Source organism: Mauremys reevesii, linkage group 9 (assembly GCF_016161935.1).
Source record: "Mauremys reevesii isolate NIE-2019 linkage group 9, ASM1616193v1, whole genome shotgun sequence".
NCBI classification, from domain to species: Eukaryota; Metazoa; Chordata; order Testudines; family Geoemydidae; genus Mauremys; species Mauremys reevesii.
Genome location: NC_052631.1, coordinates 92,089,857 through 92,109,351, shown reverse-complemented (window position 1 = coordinate 92,109,351; position 19,495 = coordinate 92,089,857). Strand labels below are relative to the sequence as shown.

Here is a 19,495-nt window from a genome sequence, read left to right as displayed (position 1 = left end):
GACAGCACCTTACTGATTCTGTAACCTAGAAGCTGAATTATGCAGCTGAGCACGATGGCCATCAGTCACATTTCTGTGCTAAATTTGATTAATTTCGGGTGACATCTCCAGAAGTGCTCAGTGCTGGCTATAATCTGCTCCCACTGAAGTCAATGGGACCTTTCTTACTGACCTCAAGGGCTGGGATTTTACGATTAAAGAATCCTAAGGGAGTCAGGTATCCAACTCCTACTGACTTGCATAAGGTTCCTAATTCCTTTAGGTGCCCTAACCCCACCCCCTCCCCCCAGATTTTTATAGGGTATTAGACCAACATTGAGCACTTTTGAAAAGTCAACTCTTAGGAATTAATTCCCCTTCCATTTCGGGCAGTTCATTTGCTTGTGTGTCCAGACACATATTTTAGACAAGATGTTTTAAATAATTGTTGATTGTTAGTAAACGCACGTCTGCAATGTTTAAAAGACAATTTGATATGTGACATTTGCATGGTGAGCAAAATGATCTAAATTAAAAAAAAGTTTACTCGTTTGCTCCTAAATTAAAAATAAATGTTGCACAAAGCAACAAAATCTGGAGCAGCCGGTGGGAGATAAAACAGTGGGTGCTAATGATACCTTTAAACCAAGATGAGGTCTTACCTTAAAAGCCATAAATTTGTGATAGGGCTTTGGAGCCCAAGCATACACCTCCACGGAGCTTTTCAAAGCAATAACAAGAAATTTGATTCTCTCATATTTCACTACAATACAAAAGGAACAATTATTTTGGTTTCAGCTGGCCCATACAAATGAAAAATACTTCGAGTTCAGATTCCGATGCCCTTAATCACACTCAATAATTTCAATGGGACTATTTTTGGAGTAAAGTACCATTCACTGAGTAATGGGATTAGATGCTGGTCGTTGATATTTAACAACTACTTGTAAAGAATCTCTCTTTTACTTTGAACCTACAGTTCAATGTCTTTCAGTAACACAGCCAATGCTTATTGCTATTATTAATATTTATTTATCACCCAAAATGTATGCTAGCTACCTTCCAGACAATCAAGACAGGTCAGTGCCCAAAAACACTTAATCTAAGGCCCTGTTCCTGCAAGCACTTTTGTATGTGATGAAGTTACTCACATGCGTAGGTTTATACAAGATTGGGACCTACGTCACTATACAGACCCAAGAGAGGAAGGAAGCAATGCAAAATTATTATTTTATTGAAGTCTACACGTGGGCCTATACCGTTATCTGCTGCTCAAAATTCTTTACAAAGGTGGTATTTTAAAGATGGGTAAACTGAGGTACAGAAAGATCTGTGCAGTGTTTGCAAGCAGTTCATTACTAGTATTCGCGATGGGAAGTCAAAGCTTTTAGACTCAATGTATATAGGTCAGAGGATAATTTTCTGTTCCTGGGTTGGACAAGAAACTCTACAGTCAGATTTCTGGCATGAATGCTTAACAATTATAATCGTGATGCCTTGTCCCTAGTGCCTGATCCAATGCCCATTATTGGATTCATTCCATTACCTTCAATGGGCACTGAGTTGGGCCGTTCTATAGCACCTTTTGTTGTACAGATCTCAAAGCAGTATAAAAAAATTAATGAATTAGTCTTCACACTGCCCCTATCAACTAAGCAAGTCTATTATTCCCATTCTCAGAGAAGCTAAGGGCTCTATCGTGGCTTTATGGCAATGGCCATAAGACCTCATCTCCACTTCCATACTCTTTTGGTTATGTTTCTAATTTGTTTGGTTTAGTGTGGGTATTGCAGGAGTGCATGGACGCCCCCAGGCCCATCATGCGAGCTCCTGTACAAACAAATAACAAAAAGCCTGCCATAATGGTCTCGATCATCCACTTCTGCTTCTATCCAGCGAGATGGCCTCAAGTCGCTGCTAGAGGCTGTGGAAATCATGGGATAAACAGCTGTGCAAACTCTTCCATAGACAATTGCTTTTTGAAAGGATTTTCTGTCATGCAACAGACCCCCGCTGGCATTACTTAGCGACGCTATCAGGCGCACGTTGTGATATCTTCTAGGCTATAAAAGGAGGGCCAGCGGTGTGCTGAGCTCCTTCGCGGAGCTCTAAAGGCTTTATTCTCATCTCAGCGTGCGTGTGGGCGGTGGCCTCCCCATGTGTCGAGCATTTCAGAGAGGAGCAATTTCTTTGAGTTGGTTAAACTCACGTTGGGTTTATGAACAGTAAACACAGAGCCGGGCACTGAAAATTAAGGCTTTTTTGGTCTGTTTTATTTTAATTCTGCCAGACATGAGCATTTCCCTCTGAAATAGAACAGGCCACAAGGGTGTTGCTTTCCTACACATTTCTGCCTCATTTTACATTCAGTGTCTGTGTGGCAAATTACAGTCATGTTCTCTAAAAAAGACGCAGGTGTTACACGAGTTAGGTAAGAATTATTTCTGGGGGAGTAAGGGTGTGCTCAGCACATGCTGCTCAGATAGGACCATTTCACACAGGCACAACACATAATGGCAGCTGGGTGAAGGGGCGGGGCTGGACGAGGATGATATACTGATGAGAAAGGCCAACCCACGCAGAGAAAATAAAAACCAGTCTTGCTCTCTACAGGAAAAGTGCCTGTAAGGACAAAGGTCAGAATACACAAGGATTTGCAAATAGTGAAATAGCAGCTGCTGCTCGTCCAAAGCAGCAAAGCAAGAGAGACAATCCCTGTTTATCTGACTACGGAGAAAGAGGAATACATTGCATTTTGCTGAAGGTCAAAGTTGAGAAGGGGATGCTGTCTGCAACGTCCCAGGGCATCTGCACAACTCCTATAGACATGGCCACAGTCTGGTAAACTGGAAATGTCAAGGTGCAGAGAGGCTTTTTGTCTCAGGTTTGCAGGGGGTTCTCCAGATGTTAGAGTTTTTCTGGCTCCCCGAGAGTCTTTTGTATGACCATTTTGTCAAATGACTTAAGTTATTTTCTATCTCATGTCCATCCTCCCAGAAGCTGCAAACAAGTGTACGTGTACATTTGTGTACACTGTTCTTTATAAAACCTAAAAATGAGCCATTAGAGTGGAAAATAAATGCAGCTGCACTAGAATGACAAAGAAAATAACTATAGGTTCACACAGATCTATTTAACTTTCTGTCTCTGATTTCATTCTAAACGATGCCAATTTTAAAGCGCTGTGTTGTAAAAGCAAAGCAATAAAACAGAGTATAAGGCAAAGACCTTCCCAACCCCCCCCCCCCCATTAATTTGCTATATTGCTTGGAGAAACCCAGCTATAATATAGCGTCTTTTAATACAGTCAAATCTATTTTATGTTCTGCTACAGCATGAATCACTGAAATATTTTACATGCTAAAGTAATAATGACTGTCACACATACTAGTGTTCATCTTCAAAGGTGCTCTATGCAGAAGCCGAATAAAAGCCAGATGATAGTTCAGTGATGGTCACAAATGCATTTTATTGCATACTTAAGTATAACATTGATATGTATATTTAGGGCTTATACAATACAGAGACAGGGACGGATTGTGGGACACCCATCCTGATCAATCACCTGCAGGCATCCCATTGATGCTGTTACTGTGCAGGTACTCAGGGCCAGAAGAGGAGACTGGTATGACGGAGGTGAAGAATGTCACTACCAGTGAGGATGCCAGCCAACCCCAGAATGCTGAAATCACTGGCTGAGCAACAGAAGCGTCCTGCCTTTCAGTTCAGCCAAACTTTGCAGGCTGCAAAGGGAGGAGCAATGTGGAATTAAAGGGAGTGGGGCATTCTTGATGTACTGCATGCAGGTTTGAAGAAATGTCAAAGCCCAGGTGTAATTTTTCAATAAGGGTGAAGGAAAATGTGGCCAATACGTGTGATCAGATAGGAAAGGAGAACTGCGTACGGCTGCCCAGGAACGAGACTCACCGACTTTGTAGTGCACGCAGCCTTCCAGGTCTCCCACGGACACCCAGCCTTGTCGCTTCTCCACCTCTGGATCGTTGCGCAAAATCTTGTTTCTCAGCCAGGATAAATAATACACCCTCAGCTTATTCTTTTTGCCTGACATGCACAGATCAGAAAAAGAGGCAACCCATTTTACTTCAGAGCAGGGGCGGCTCTAGAGCCCAGCGGGGCAAGCACCCGCCTGGGGCGGCCCTTTCCCCGGGGGGCGGCAGGCTGGGCCGGTGGATCTGCCGCAGTCATGCCTGCGGGAGGTCCACCGGAGCCCCGGGACGACCGGACTGCGGACGGTTCGCTGGTCCCGCGGCTCGGCTGGACCTCCCGCAGGCATGACTGCGGCAGCTCAACCGGACCAAGCTGCGGGAGGTCCAGCTGAGCCGTGCGACCAGCGGACCCTCCGCAGTCATGCCCGCGGCAGGTCCGCTACTCCCGCGGCTCGGGGGCGCCTCCCGGGCATGATTGCTTGGGGCGGCCAAATTTGTAGAGCCGCCCCTGCTTCAGAGCAATACAAAACTCTTGTATTCAGCCTCTGCGATTACTATGACTCAGAGTACCAAGAGATTTGTGTCATTTCACGTGAGACATGAGGCCAGCAGTGCAGAAGAGGAGACCCCATGTGGTGCCAATGTCTGCCACGGGGCTGACACACCTATTGCATCGTGGCCCTTGCACACCCGTATTTATTTTTTTCTCTTTTCCCAATCTTCATACTTCACACAAAGCTTTTCCCTTACACCCACCGAATGGCTGCCCCTAGACCCCGGCCTGATGCGAGAGTAGAACATCTGACATCTGTCACACCACTCTGAAGGGAGGGTTACAGACATGGTCTGGAAAAGCCATTTTAGATGGGGGAGTTACGTCAGTGCCAATTCATTGTCAGCCTTCATTGTAGGCACCTATTTTCTTTGGATTCCTGTTGGAGGGTGTGAGGCGGTGCCCACCCCACACAAGCCCTGGAGAGGTTGAAGGGCTAGGCAGGCCAATTAACTGCCCAGGCTGCACCTGAGGGAGGAGACAGGCAGCAGGCCACTCATTGGAAATGGGCGCAGCTGGGCAGGAACAGGAGGGAGCTGTATAAAGCCCAGAAGCTGAGAGCAGCAAGGGGCTGGAAGGAAATAGTCTACAGTCACTGCCTGGGAGGAGGGAGCTTGGACTGGCAAACCCAGAAAGAGGAGGAAGCCAGATGAGGAGGGTGAAGCCCAGGGAAACAGCAGCAAGAGGTAGGACCATACAGAACTTGGCTGCTTGTCATAGGAATCTTGGCCTGGAACCCAGTGTAGAGGGTGGGCCTGGGTTCCCCTGCCAGCCACTGGGAAGTGGTGCAGGGCGTTGGCGACACCAGCCAGCTGGTCCGGAAGGACTTTGATTTCCCTGGAAAGGGAGGAACTTAGTGGGAGGGCCAAGGCAAGAACAGGAAGCTGCAGCTCCGGGCGTAAGAGGGGCCTCAGGGTAAAGGAGACGACGGGGAGCGACACTGCCAGAGGAGGGCAGCGCCTGGCAAGGGCTAATCCCCAGAGCCACCAGGAGGAGATGCCACCACCAGTGAGTGAACCCTATGACCGGGGCGGGTGGGGGGTTATTTCACGATTCCTTATCTCAAGAAGTCTTTTTAATTTTGTTTTTAGACCTACATAAGGCAAATAGCAATCTAGAGTCAAGAGAGAGGCTCAAAAGGGATGTTGCATCACGTGGAAAGTGGGAACGAGCGAATCTGGGCTTCAGCTATGCCAAATGCACTGTGTCCAACCTGTGTATAAATAGCAGCCATTCCAATCTACCCATCCAGGGCCTGATCCTGTGAGGTCCTCAGCTGCCATGGCAGCCAATGGGAGCTGAGGACCACAGCACTTGCAGAGTAGGGCCCCACATGATTCGTTTGCCCTCTTGCCAGCCATACATTGATATGACGTAACAATGTTTTGGATGGAAATCTGCTTAGAGCGATGCTCACATGTTATATAAACAATTAACCAAACACAGACTGCCTTAGCAGCAATGAAATGATGGGGACCAGTCAGGTTTAAACATTCAGCACATTTTTATATCCCACAAACCATTTTACACATTAAGCATGTAATGGCATATCCCAGGTCACAGCCGAATCTGGAAGGAGGATGCAAATATCGGCGATCCAAAGAGTGCTTTCCTATTAGCAAAAATAATTGTCCTGCTTTGTCCTACAAGAGGGAAGTCGATAACCTAATTCATAACCTAATTCCTCTTTATAATTTATTAAGTGGGTCAGATACTTTTAGACACTGAACAAACCTGATATGGTGATTAGCACATTGAGTCCTTCCAGAACATCCATTTGCTGGAATCGTCTCCTTGTGATCAGCGAGTAAACCCTTCCTTGTCCACTTCGGTCCAGCAGCCATAACCCATTCTCCGTCCCCACCAGTAAATTTACTCCTGTTAGTTCATAAAAACCACTGTAAATTGTCTACTGAGTCATAGCACATTTCAGCATTAATTGCTTATCTATAACTGACTCTGCTTTGGACTTCCTTCTCTTAACTGCCTCGGATATATTATCTGGCACTATGCAGACGACCTCGTGAAAAGTGAATTACAGAATTCTCACTATTTCACAATGCAATAAAACCCCAATCCAGCTAAGTACTTGGATCTGTAAAAGCAGCAAAGAATCCTGTGGCACCTTATAGACTAACAGACGTTTTGCAGCAAGTGCATCTGAAGAAGTGGGTATTCACCCACGAAAGCTCATGCTGCAAAACGTCTGTTAGTCTATAAGGTGCCACAGGATTCTTTGCTGCTTTTACAGATCCAGACTAACACGGCTACCCCTCTGATACTTAAGTACACATGTAACTTTAGGCACGAATAGTCCCCCTGAAGTCAACGTGGATTTAAACTGCTTTGTGATCCCAAAAGCAGTCTGTGAATATCACAAAACCTCCAACTCCACTAATGCTCCTGCGTTACGTAGGAGGTCAGACTAGACAATATAATGGTGCCTTCTGACCTTAAAATCTATGAACCACCTCCAACCTCAAATTCAATGAGGGGTAACAGTCCCAAGCACGGGGCACACTAGAAAAGGAACAAACGATGCTAGGAAGTGGATTGTTCAGGAGTGAAAATTTCCGTGTTTCATAAAGACGCTTTCGAATGCCAAATTAATGGAGTGAATCCATCTGAAATCTAATTATTCCCAACAAAGTGAAGGCTCCAATGGGCTGCTGACATGACTGACACCCACTGGATGGGGATTCAGCTTAGCTGGCATGGTTGGTAAGGTTCCTAATCAGCATATTGTAGTGGAAATAAAATGGCATAAGGAATCACACTGCACAAAACCATCGTTTCTACTGGCAAAGCTCCGATGAGGACCTGGCGTTGTTCAACCTCACCGTACATGTAATTACAGACTTTGCTACGCTGTTCTGTTCTTCATTTAAAATCTTGGCCTCCTTTAAACATGCATTAAACAAAACTGAAGCTGTAAACTGGAAATCCGCATTTCCTTTGGATAGCGTTTCCCCTATTTCATTCATTTATTTTGTTTTTCATGCGAGACTCAAGCTGACTGGAGGTAAATATTGTGTCAGCTCCACAGAGCTCATCTTCTTTCTTCTCCTAAAACAGATGGATGATGAAAACCATTTCAGAGCAAAGGCACCAGGAAATGCAGGCCCAGTCCACAACTGGGCTAAAGTGGAGTTGCTCCCCTGGAGTCAATACATCTGTGCTGATTTATACCCACGGGGTTCTCTCTGTAAGTGCCTGATCCTGCAAGGTGCTGAGTACCTCTTGAGAAATTTGTGGGAGTCGAGGGAGTTCAGCCTCCGATAGAATTGATGTCTCAATCTGTTTTAGCTTCTAGTGAAGATACCCATAGAAAGACTCTATGGCAGAGGTTCTCAAACTGGTCCACGGACCACTGGTGGTCCGTGAGCTCCATTCAGGTGGTCCGTGGATAGTTCCCTCTAAGGTGTGCACCTGGGCAGCCACGCACATGAGAATGAAGGGCCACCCACCTAATTAGTGGAGCCGCGCAGGCGTGGCTCCACTAATTAAGTGCCTGGACCCTGGAGAAGATGCACATGTAAGGTGAGGTGGTGGCCTTGGGGGGAATGGGGGTAGGTGGGAGGGGGCCATGGGGTGAGAAGAAGGGGTAGGGGGAATTTAGAATGTGCAGGGCCGCAGTGGCCAGAAAAAGAGGCCTGTGGCTGCTGTGGCAGGGGAGACCCCCTCCTGCCTACCCCCAGCTTGGGGGTTGCTGCGGTGGGGGAGAGAGGGAGAGATCCCCTCCCTTTCCAGCCCCACTCTCCAGAATCTGAGGGATAATTTGGCAAAGCTTGGCACGATCAATTCAGCACTTCATTCAGCTAAGGAAGATTCATAAAATATTGTGTGGCTTACTGTGTGGGAAACCTTCTGGCAAGGCTTTAAAAACACAGGTGCTGATGCTCTGGAAGGGCATGATGAGCTCTTGGCTCTTTCAGTGAGAAAGATTTTAATTTAGTGCCTTCACCAAAATGTCCTTCCACCCTGTTGCACAGAATGTTCTGCAATGGAGATTCATCTGGCTGTCACCTTCCACCTCTAAGGTGGCGTCATTTGAGTGCTGCTGTAGGTAAATAGCTCTTAGAATATTGGGGTTGGAAGGGACCTCACAGGGAGTCATCTAGTCTAACCCCTTGCTCAAAGCAGGACCAATCCCCAGACAGATTTCTGCCCCAGATCCCTAAATGGCCCCCTCAAGGATTGAACTCACAACCCTGGGTTTAGCAAGCCAATGCTCAAACCACTGAGCTATCCCTCCCCCACTTTGGGATAAGAGGTGCAATACAAATGCAAAATCTCAGCGTCGCCTATATTGTCAGAAACACACTGTCCCTCTGTTTCCTAACTAGACACATGCCCCTTCATTTCTAAGCTTACCCCACAGAGCAGCACACAGGATCTCTGAATTAAATTTCTTCTTGTATTTGCGAATTTCTGGACTGTCACTCTGTGGCCGGATATTTGTCGGGTTGACATTGACAACAGAGCCTTTCCTTGCATTCCCTCTCCTAATAGGCTCTGCTTTGGGGCTAGATGCTGGAAGAAAAGACACAGGGAGACATGAAAGATGTCTCACACCTTGGTCACACCTCACACATGACTTGTTTATTGAAATTTGAAAGCAACTCCAGAGAGCTGCATGTTTCAACACCCAGGGAATAATTTCTGCAAAACTTAACGTAGCATGAGGTAGAACCATATGTCTGCACAGTTTGGGATGTATTCATGAATATGCATTGGGCTAACACATGAACAGAGTAATGCACACTTCATCAGGAACCTGGGCAGAAGCAGTGCAATGAAATCCAACACTATTAACATGGATTTAGAGCAGATGTGGGCAAACTACGGCCTGGGGGCCACATCCAGCCCTTCAGACATTTTAATCCAGCCCTTGAGCTCCCGCTGGGGAGCGGGGTCCAGGGCTTGCCCTACTCCACAGGTGCTGTGGCTCCACACGGCTCCCGAAAGCAGAGGCATGTCCCAGCTCCAGCTCCTATGCATAGGGGCAGCCAGGGGGCTCCACCCCAAGTGCTGCCCCCACAGATCCTATTGGCCGGGAACCACAGCCTATAGGAACTGCAGGGGCAGCACCTGTGGATGGGGCAGAACGCAGAGCTGCCTGGCCGTGCCTCTGCGTAGGAGCCAGAGAACATGCCGCCCAGAGCCTGCACCCCGAGCCCCTCTCACACTCCAACCCCCAGCCCTGATCCCCCTCCCACCCTCTGAACCCCTCGATCCCAGCCCAGAGCACCCTCCTGCACCCCCAACCTCTCATCCCCAGCCCCACCCTACAGCCTGCACCCCCAGCTGAAGTCCCCATCCTCCCCACACCCCCCAGCCCAGAGCCCTCTCCTGCACCCTGAACTCCTTATTTCTGGCCCCATCCTAGCACCCTCACCCCCTCCTGCACCCCAACCCCAATTTTGTGAGCATTCATGGCCCACCACACAATGTCCATACCCAGATGTGGCCCTCGGGCCAAAAAAGTTTGCCCACCCCTGATTTAGAGTTTCAAAAAGTCACCAGAAAACTCCAATCTTAATTTCCAAGAATTAAGCCTGGTGCTTTTTGCAAAAGAGCCAGGCATGATGCATTTTACGACTGGCGCAAGCATACTCACGAGAGCTACAAGTAGGTCCTGCTGGACTGCTGGGAGGTGAGATTTGTAGTAGTCTAGGATCTATGAACGAAGTAAAGGATGTGGTAGATGATGAACTACCCTTTGAGGGCGTACTTTCAGCACTTGACGTCTGCAGTGAAAAATAAGGTCGGTTTTCACTTCAGAAGTTGATAGCAGGGAACAGATATTGCATATCACTGCTGGTAACCAGAAAGCTCTCTGAGGTTTATATGAAACTGTACTTGACATAATTAGATCTGAACAACAATTCTGAAGCGCGAGCTTGTGGTACAAATTGAACTACAATGCAGGAAGCCTGAGCAAAGAGTCATGACAAGACACAGCATAGAAGTGAACTAATTGGTCCCTAGGGGAAGAGAGAGAGAAACAGACACCTCGCTTTTAGATCACTCCCTGCTGTCTGATTTGAAGTAGGACATTACTCAAACCTCTCTGCAGCCAGGAGGATGCTGGTGCAGCAACCCAGGCCTGTTTTAAAGACCTGTCTCTTGAGAGAGTTATTACTTATTTGCACCGTTAATGTTATCCCTCGCCTGGCAGTGCTGGGGATGTTCCTTTGATGTTGCTGATTTGCACCATTGGCACGGCAGAGAGAGGATGGGTAGAAAAGGTAGCACCCTAGGACAGGGCTGAAGGCAGCGATCTAAGAGCATTAGCACCATGGGAAAAGAGAAGACGCATACTAATGGAGTGCAGGGGAAGTATGCTAATATTTGTGTAGGGGGAAAAGGAGGGAGTAAAGAATAAGAGGAACATAGAGGAGGAATGGATGGACAAACAGGAGAGGAATTAGGGATCGGGTTAGGGCACCCAAGACTTTCTACTGGCCCCTGGTTCAAGCCTCTTTGAAAAGGAAGGGGACCAAAGATCTCTTCTCTTGACGAGACTTGATCCATGGGATTAAAAGCCCGTCACCCTTTGGCCCCTATGCCAGGGAAAAGGAAGGCCTGGAGGGAAGTGCTATTGCAGTGAATCTAATGAACCCAGTTTGAAGCTATACCTTATTACTTACAGATTTGTTCTGAGGTCCTTGGCTATTCTGGGTAACTTTTTGCTGGTTTGCCGAGGAGTCCGAAATTTGGCTTTGCTGTAGGAGATCTGGTAGGAGATAGTTCTGGTTGTGTATGCTCCACAGTCCTTCCTGGGTGCTACAGCTTTGTTTCCCCGCAATATGATTCTGCACATGAAAACAGACTGGGAAGTTAAATTCACCACAACATACTTTTGTTTCGTTGTGTAACCCTGGCTAGGTAGGACAGAAAGTAATGGTGGGGCAGTGCGAGGGGAGGCACAGTGCTCTATGTGGTACATCAGTTGAAGAAAATCAGCTTCTGGCACAAATGTCAACCCAACAAAAATATGAAACTAAAATGACAGTGCACGGATATGCTGATATATGACAAGCATTTAAACAGCATCAATAATGCGCCTTATTTACAAAATAGCCTTCATTAATTAATTAGTAAATGTTCACATCCCCAAGTGGTAGGTAAGGAGGTACTGTCATCCAGGTAGAAAAAACGAGGCACAGAAACAAAATGATTTGCCCCTAGACCACAGGTAGAGTTGGCGTCACAGCTGGGATCAGAACACATGAGTTCCTTGATCCCAGCCCTTTTCTCAGACCATACCTCATTAGTGTCCTTGTCATTAAAACTTTCACTTACTGTAGCTGTAAGATCTGATTATGGCATAATCACACTCAGTAAAGGCACACTGAAAAGACTGGGAAGACTAAGAATCTCAGTCTTACCAATACTGTGCATTTTTGTACTGCAGCCTTCCTTATACCTGTCAGCTCAGTGGGTTATAAGACACCACACAAGTAGCATCTATAGATGTGGTAGGACAGAGGGCTCTGGGTACAATGGCCAAGTTTGACTAAACTAGGGTCATTGAGACACTGATATATGTTCTAGGTGGTGAGTGGAGTGCAGAAGGATCTGTCTACTGTGGAGGATGAAGGGGAAGGATGGTATTTGAGGACCATCGGTGCTGGGATGTAGGAAACAATGGGATGCTAAGTGTAACATTAGAAATTTCCTGTTGAATTATACTCAAGCAAAAAAAAAAAAAAAAAGGGAACACTGGCTGAATCAGAAGCCGCAGTCTGTGTGGTTTGCTGGCTGATAAACAACCTAGTGAAGTAAACTAAGCCTTTGTGAATGCTGGCCAATATATCTGAAGACAAGCAGTGAATTCTAAATCGAAGTTGCTTGTCTTTTAAAAGCCAAATAACTAATTGGAAATTAAAGGGATGCTGTGAAGCATTTTTTATTCTACTTTTTTTTCTAAACTTGCCATTGGGCTAATATCCTGGGGTGTATTAACAGGAGTGTTGTATATAAGACATGGGAGGTAGTTGTCTCATTCTATGCGGCACCGGGGAGGCCTCAGTGGGAGTACCGTGTCCATTTCTGGGCACCACACATCAGGAAAGATGTGGACAAACTGGAGAGGGTCCAGAGGAGAGCAACAAAAATGACAAAAGCTTTGGAAAACCTGACCTGACCTAAGGAAAAATTAAAAAACACCCTGAGCATGTTTAATCTTGAAAAAAAGATGACTGACGGGGGCATCTGATAATAGACTTCAAATATGTTAAGGGCTGTTATAAAGAGGATGGTGATCAATTGTTCTCTGTGGCCACTGAAGGTAGCACAAGAAGGTTTAATCTGCAGCAAGGGAGATTTAGGTTAGATATTAGGAAAAACTTTCTAACTATAAAGGTAGTTAAGCTCTGAAAGAGGTTGTGGAAATGTTTAAGAATAGGTTGGACAAACACTTGTGAGGGAAAGTCTAGGTTTCTTGGCCCTGTCTCAGGGGGCTGGACGTGGTGATATCTCGAGGTCCCTTCCTGCTCTATATTTCTAGGATTTGTAATCCCGTCTCTGATGCACGACCCTAGGGCTTTGTCTACACTCCCACCTTTGTTGGTAAAACTTTTGTCCATGAAGGCTGTGAGAAAACCACCCTCCTGCCCAACGTAAGTTTCACCGGTGAAAGTGCTGGTGTGGACAGCACTATGTTGGCAAGAGAGTCTCTCCTGCTGACACAGCTAACGCTGCTCATTGGGGGTGGTTTAATTATGCCGGCAGGAGAGCTCTCTCCTGCCCACAAAGAGCAGCTACATGGGAGACCTTACAGCGGTATAGCTGTGTCCAGGGCCAGCTCCAGGGTTTTTGCCACCCCAAGCGGCAGGAAAAAAAAAGCCGTGATCGTGATCGGCGGCAGCTCCACCGCGTCGCTTTCTTCTTTGGCAGCAATTCAGCGGCAGGTCCTTCCCTCCGAGAGGGACTGAGGGACCCGCCGCCGAAGAGCCCGACTTGCCGCCCCTTCCCCTTGGCCATCCCAAGCACCTGCTTGCTGAGCTGGTGCCTGGAGCTGGCCCTGGCTGTGTCGCTGTAAGGTCCGCAGTGTAGACATAGCCTAAGAGTTCTTTTCCTACAGACTTGCTGCTTTTTCTATTGCGGAACCAACATTTGATTCCTTCCTAAGAGAGGAAGGACGCTATTGTGACTGAGGCTCAGAAGCCAGGGCTGGGGTCCGGGAACCTGAGCACTCTTGCTGGCTCTGTCACAGTTTGCCTGTATGACCATGGGCAGTCGCTCAATCTCTCTGTGACTCATCTTCACCATCCTTGAAATGAGAATAAATTCATTAATGTTTGTCAGTGCTTCAAGGTCCGTGGATAATAGGTGCTCTGCAAGAGCAAAGTTTTATTATTATTACTCCAGCTTGGTGTTTTCAAGGCACCAATGGAGAGAATGGTTCTATTTTGTTTGCTTTCTTTTTTCGTGTACCAGGAATATCGTCTGCTCTGGGAACACAGTTTGCTAGTTAATGCAGGTGGGGCTGAGCCAGCAGATGGAGTAAGAGAGCACAACATTTGCGCAATAGTAAGAGAGCACAACATACGCGTTTTGTGGGGGTCCTTTATGACTTCTTAAATTCCTAGGAATGAAGGTATTTTTCACTGGGTAATGATTTAAAAAGTGAGAGGATATTTCTCCCTAAATTATAAACATTGTAAAGAAAATCTGGACCCTAATTCTGTATTATGATGACTGATAGTATCATGTTACGTAGGTCCTTTAACAAATCTGCTGATTCAAGAAACTATTCTACTCAGTAAGAAAGAAAGACAAAGAAGGAGGCACCATTTTGTAATAATCAGCGGATTTATAGGAGACCCCAAACCTGAAATGGCTTAAAAATTGTTTAAAGGTTTGTAGCTGTAATTTGAAATTGCAGATCAAAACTTGACAGGAAACTGACTGGATGCTGTTCTGTTCAGAAGAAATGGAAATGATGTTTATCACGTACATTAGCAATGATAGGCAATTTGACTCCCCGCACCTTCCCTCCTCCCCCACCTTCAAATGGCCAAATTACCTTCTGTTCTATTATGATGCTTTGGGGTTTCAGTTCAATTCCATCTGGAACTCTTGTCCTTGAGAAATCTGCCATTCCATTACTTAGCAGTTGCCTAGTAACAAACTCCAATTAATGAGCAGACCAAAGCCAGGTGAAAACAAAACACACACATTCTAAAATAAACTAACGTCGCTGAATTAATAGTAGCTAGTACACTTGGATATTTTTGCATGGGAGCAAGTTGATTAGCTTGCATACAAATCTACATAGACTTTATGCTGAAACTGGTACTAAGGACGACTTGCAACAGGACACCCCTCTACCACCCAGATACCAAGCGATTACTTTATACTTTCCCCATTGACTCCAATATAAGTTTTTCAGACACCACTTCAATTTGGTCCATGGAGTAGTCACTTCAGACAGGCTTGACTATGTACTTTGCCCACTCCCCTGCCCATCAAAGAAAGTATCTCCCACACTAGTGAATTTTTGTCCAAAGGCTGCAATTATTATTAAATAAATAGGAAACAACCATAAAGAAACAAATGTGGAAAATGTGTATTTGTACAGCAAAGCTGGCCATGGCCAACCATCCTCATCATATGCTACCCATTCATTCAACTGCAGTTTACTGACCTAAAAGCCAGAGAGAGGGCCCCTAGCAGTTATGAAACCTTCCATCCTGGCTAGGCCTAGACGCAAGGCCTGGATGACAAGCCTTAAACCTGTGCTCCATACACAGCAGTCACTGAGCCTATCCCTGCAAGTCTCAACTAGTGGATGTTAATGTCCCATGGCAACAATTAACCCTAAATACCAAATGATAATCTGGGAATTTTTAACCACCTCCGTCCCCTCAATTTTGGCCCAGGAAGAACCACATGAGACCCTGAAGAGTAGCAGCAATGCTAATCACAAAAAGGTATGCAAATGCTGGCTGAGTTTGTCCCAGCGGAAAAGAAAATGGCAACATATTGGAAAAAATATGCATACCATGTCCATGTATTAAACCCTATAAGCCACCCAACTCCTCCCTCAGCACATTCGTAGGGTGGGAAATAATTGCTACAGCCGCAGGAACTGGCCCCACACCTTCCCCAGCACCATCCTACAGAGGGAAAGGTTAGCGCCACCCTCCATGCCAATCAGATGTCCCGTTATGGCCTCTGGGGCAGCCAATCACATGGCCAGACTCAAAGTTAGCCTGGGATTGGATGAGAAGGGCAAGGTACCCTGGGCATCTTCTTCAGGTGACCCTCAGCAACAATTTCCCAGCCATCATTGTGCTGTAAGGAAAGGGAGGAGCGTGGGCTGAGGTGGAGATGATGACAACAATGATGACACTCTGCTCTAACAAGAGTCAAGCTGTGCAATTGTTCTTAATACAATGGGAATGGAAGAGCACAAAGTGCATAGGTTCCTCCTATCGAGTGCCTGATCTGGCTTCCCTTGAGACACATGGGAGCTTTCATTATCTTCAGTGCTGGCACAGCATAGTGGAGTTTCAAAGCATTGTACAAAAGTCCATAAACTATTGTCATTAACACTTTATACATGAGGAAACTGAAGCATAGAAAGGCGTGAGTGACATGCCCAAGGTCACATAGTGAGTTAGTGGCAGGCGTGGCAACAGATCCCAAATCTCCTGACTCCTGGACTTCTGCTCACTCCTGACAAACGAAGGTACGTTCTGAGGGCCAGATCCTCAGCAAGACAGTTGTCGAATTTACACCATTGGAGGATTGAACTTGTATTTGTATATTTTATGTGTGATTTATGCAAGTGTCTCTCATTATTATGCTTCATTGAGGTTTATTTTTATTTTCTGCTCCCGCAATTTTCTATTCATTGATTCTAGTGCCTGGTGTGAAAAACTCTATTGTGCTACTGGGGCTGTATCACAATTGTAGGAGTTGTTGTATGTAAGCAAAGGCAATAACAGTGGAGCCAGTGCAGTGCAAGAGACTTGTTTTCAGAGGAACAGAGCATGAAGAAGAGCAATGATTTGCTTCTGCAGAAGGGATTAAATTAAACAATTGTAAATCTAATAACACTGGAAAGAAGCATGACCTGACAGAGGAGGGATCGCTGAACTGCTCTTATGAGGAAGGTGAGTGGGACTTGCCCTGAAGGAAAACTGAAATCCACTTTTATTAACTGTGACCAAAGAGAGCCATACAAATCCAGGGGTCGGCAAGTACGAATTGTGTGTGTAAATTCAGAGCTGAGATGTGAGACTGATCTATAAAAATGAGCCACAAGAAATCCCCTCATTTAGGAGGAACTGGAGTTATTTGAACACTGTGAAGTCTCCCAGGAGATGAATTCTCACTGGAGTGGTATTAATATGCATAAATGCAGTACACATGCACATACACTGTACAGGCATATAGATAGTTTACCACATGCAGACCACATGCATGAAAGTCCTTTATTAAAAGAACAGGGGGGAATTCTGACTTATCCGGCACATAAGCAGAGCAGCAAATAGCACGCAAACCATTTCTGCTGAACAGCCCATGGCGAAAGACAGCTGCCCCGGCCTGGTTCCCCTGAAAACATGCCCAGAGATTTCTCCTCACACCCTCCACAGCAGCAGCAGTGAATGGGGTTTGGCCAAGGGGACAAGACACTTTTTTCCCATATGCAGGGTGACCAGACGTCCCGTCTCCCGCCCTCCGACCCCCCATCAGTACTCGCAGCTCCTGCTGCTGGCCAGATCGCTGCTCGCAAACCACCCACCACTCACTGACAATGAGTGGGGGGGGGAAGGGGGGTCCAGTGGCTGACAATGTGGGTGGGCGTGCAAGGCCGGTGGCTGAGCCAAGCTGCAGCGTGTGGGGCCAGGCCGCTCCCCCTGCTGAGCCGTCAGCCCAGCCCCCCGCTGCGTGCTGGCTCTTGGCCAGCAGGGCCCCACCCCCTGTCCCGTTTCTGGCCGGCGCTGGCTGCGCGCTGCGAGCTGTGGTGGCAGGTGAGTGTGGGCAGGTGCCAGGCGGCAGCCGGTTATGTGTCACCTCTGCTGCCCACCAATCTGCACTTTACGTGCTCCCCCTCTCGCTGTCCTCTCCCTGCTTTGCCCCTTCTTCGCCCACCAGCCCCACTGTTCCTCCATATCCCCCCCGGCAGGGCACATCCCGCTCCCAGCGCTGTGCGGAGAACCAGCCTCTGGTCAGAGCGCTCAGCTCACCAACAGCCTGGCTGGCCGGCTCCTTCCTTCCCCCACTGCCTCTGGCTGGGCTGGTGCCCTGGGGAAGCCCAAGACCCTCCAGCCCAGGCACTGGCCAGGAGGAGCTGAGCCTTGCGTGTGCCAAAGCCCCACTCAGCGCTGGCCCGGGGAAGCCTCTTTGCCCCTCAGCTCAGCTCTGGAGTGTGTGTGGGGGGGAAGCCATTTCTAGCCTGTTCGCACCCCGACCCTGCATCCTCTTCACCTGCCCCCCCACCACCCTGGGCCCTGCCCGCAGGGAGTGCGTGGCTGCTCCCCCCTAGGCACCCTCCCCCTGTAGTCAGGTTCCCTGGGCCCTGGTGCACAAATGCCTCCTGAGGGCTTAACCCCTTCCTGCCTGCGCTGTAGCTGGAGGCGGCCGTGTTATTTCGGTGGCCAGCAGTAGCCTGGAGGTGTTAGCTGCGTTTTAACAAATTAGTAACAAAAGAAAAAAGCTAACCTTGTGTGAATCATATCATCATCATCGCTGCTGAGCAGTTCATCACTGGATGATGAATATTCTGCTACTGTGGCACCGTCTTTCCCTTTGGCGAAGAAGGCTGGACTCTGAATAAAGAAAACCCGATTGCATTTTCCCATTTGAGAATCCACTGCAAAACCACAGGAGCACGCAGCCATCTTATTCCATTTCTAGTTTATAAATAGTTACTGCAACTTTTAACTAAAACTCTTTATTAGGCAGATAACACTTCTGCACCACCCAACACTGGAGCTAGGTAGTACACAAAGAATAATAAGCTAAATCAAAATGACTGAATTACTCTAGTAACGGCGTGTGGTTAATTTTAACCAAGCTGTTAATTTTAGGCTCAAACATCTAACCACAATTTAGCAGGGTGAATGTTCACTAGTAGCATAAGCACCTTTCATCCAATCTTGGCTCTTTAAAAATGTTACTTTTGAATTTTGGGGCCAAGGTTAGGTTTAATCTCAATGATATTTAAGGGATGGGCTTTAATATCCGGGTAGAAAATGCTTGTATGGAGAGGTATTATGCACAGGAAAAACAAACCTCTCACTTTCACTTTATATGCACATTCCCCCAGGCTGTTTGGGGAGAGATTGTGCTTCAAAGAGCCTCAGACCAGCTGCCTACTTTGGCCAGTGGGTAAATGCCATAATTTAGCCCCAAACTGGAGCCTTTCACCTCCACTGAGTCTGCTGAAGTGGACACTTAGTGCTAATTGTGATGGTGGTTTTGATCACGTGGATACAAGTCTACTGGGAAATGAAGTGAGACCATCATTTATCTGCCAACGATACTTCTATGGCACCTATTACTGCAGTACCTGAGCACCACACAATCTCTAATGCAGGGAAGTGCTACTATCCCACATCGTAAGGATGGGAAGCTGAGACACAGAGTGACTGTGACACTTGCCCAAGGCCACACAAGGATGCAAACCTGGTTCTCTGATGTCCCAGGCTTTTTCCCTAAGCACTGGACCATTCTTCCTCTCCTCCAGACCTGCCTTACCCAGACCACCGAACAGCTAGCTGACGTTAAGAACTCTAGGCTGCTACAGTTCTGCTCTGGATTTGACCCGATCCCTGGCTCTGCATTCCTCCAAGCCATCTAGGGCCTTCCCTGCAACTTTTAAAATACCAAACATTCCACGTATGATCTCTTGCTCAGGGCATGTTAGCTCCAGTTAACTGAACCGATGGACAAACACCCAATTTTACAAGGCTGAACTAATAAAAAAAAGCAAGAAACAGCGGTCACACTTTATATTAAAGGGACGTTTATACACAGCTCCTGAAGGGTTAAT

At 47.0% G+C, this 19,495-nt stretch overlaps 1 protein-coding gene across 4 annotated transcripts in view; it reads right to left on the bottom strand.

Moving 5' to 3' along the window:
* Window positions 1-19,495, bottom strand: part of NRK (Nik related kinase) — a 129,726-nt gene that overhangs the window by 18,442 nt on the left and 91,789 nt on the right. For 3 of the 4 annotated variants that reach the window (XM_039489753.1, XM_039489754.1, XM_039489756.1), the window contains 8 exons: window positions 18,163-18,269; window positions 14,516-14,609; window positions 11,133-11,297; window positions 10,100-10,229; window positions 8,854-9,012; window positions 6,214-6,357; window positions 3,907-4,041; window positions 642-742 (listed from right to left, as the gene is read on the bottom strand). In XM_039489753.1, the coding sequence (XP_039345687.1) occupies window positions 642-742; window positions 3,907-4,041; window positions 6,214-6,357; window positions 8,854-9,012; window positions 10,100-10,229; window positions 11,133-11,297; window positions 14,516-14,609; window positions 18,163-18,269 (1,035 nt within the window). Of the gene's footprint in view, window positions 1-641; window positions 743-3,477; window positions 3,723-3,906; window positions 4,042-6,213; window positions 6,358-8,853; window positions 9,013-10,099; window positions 10,230-11,132; window positions 11,298-14,515; window positions 14,610-18,162; window positions 18,270-19,495 lie in introns of those variants that run through there. The other variant, XM_039489755.1, reaches the window with a different exon arrangement.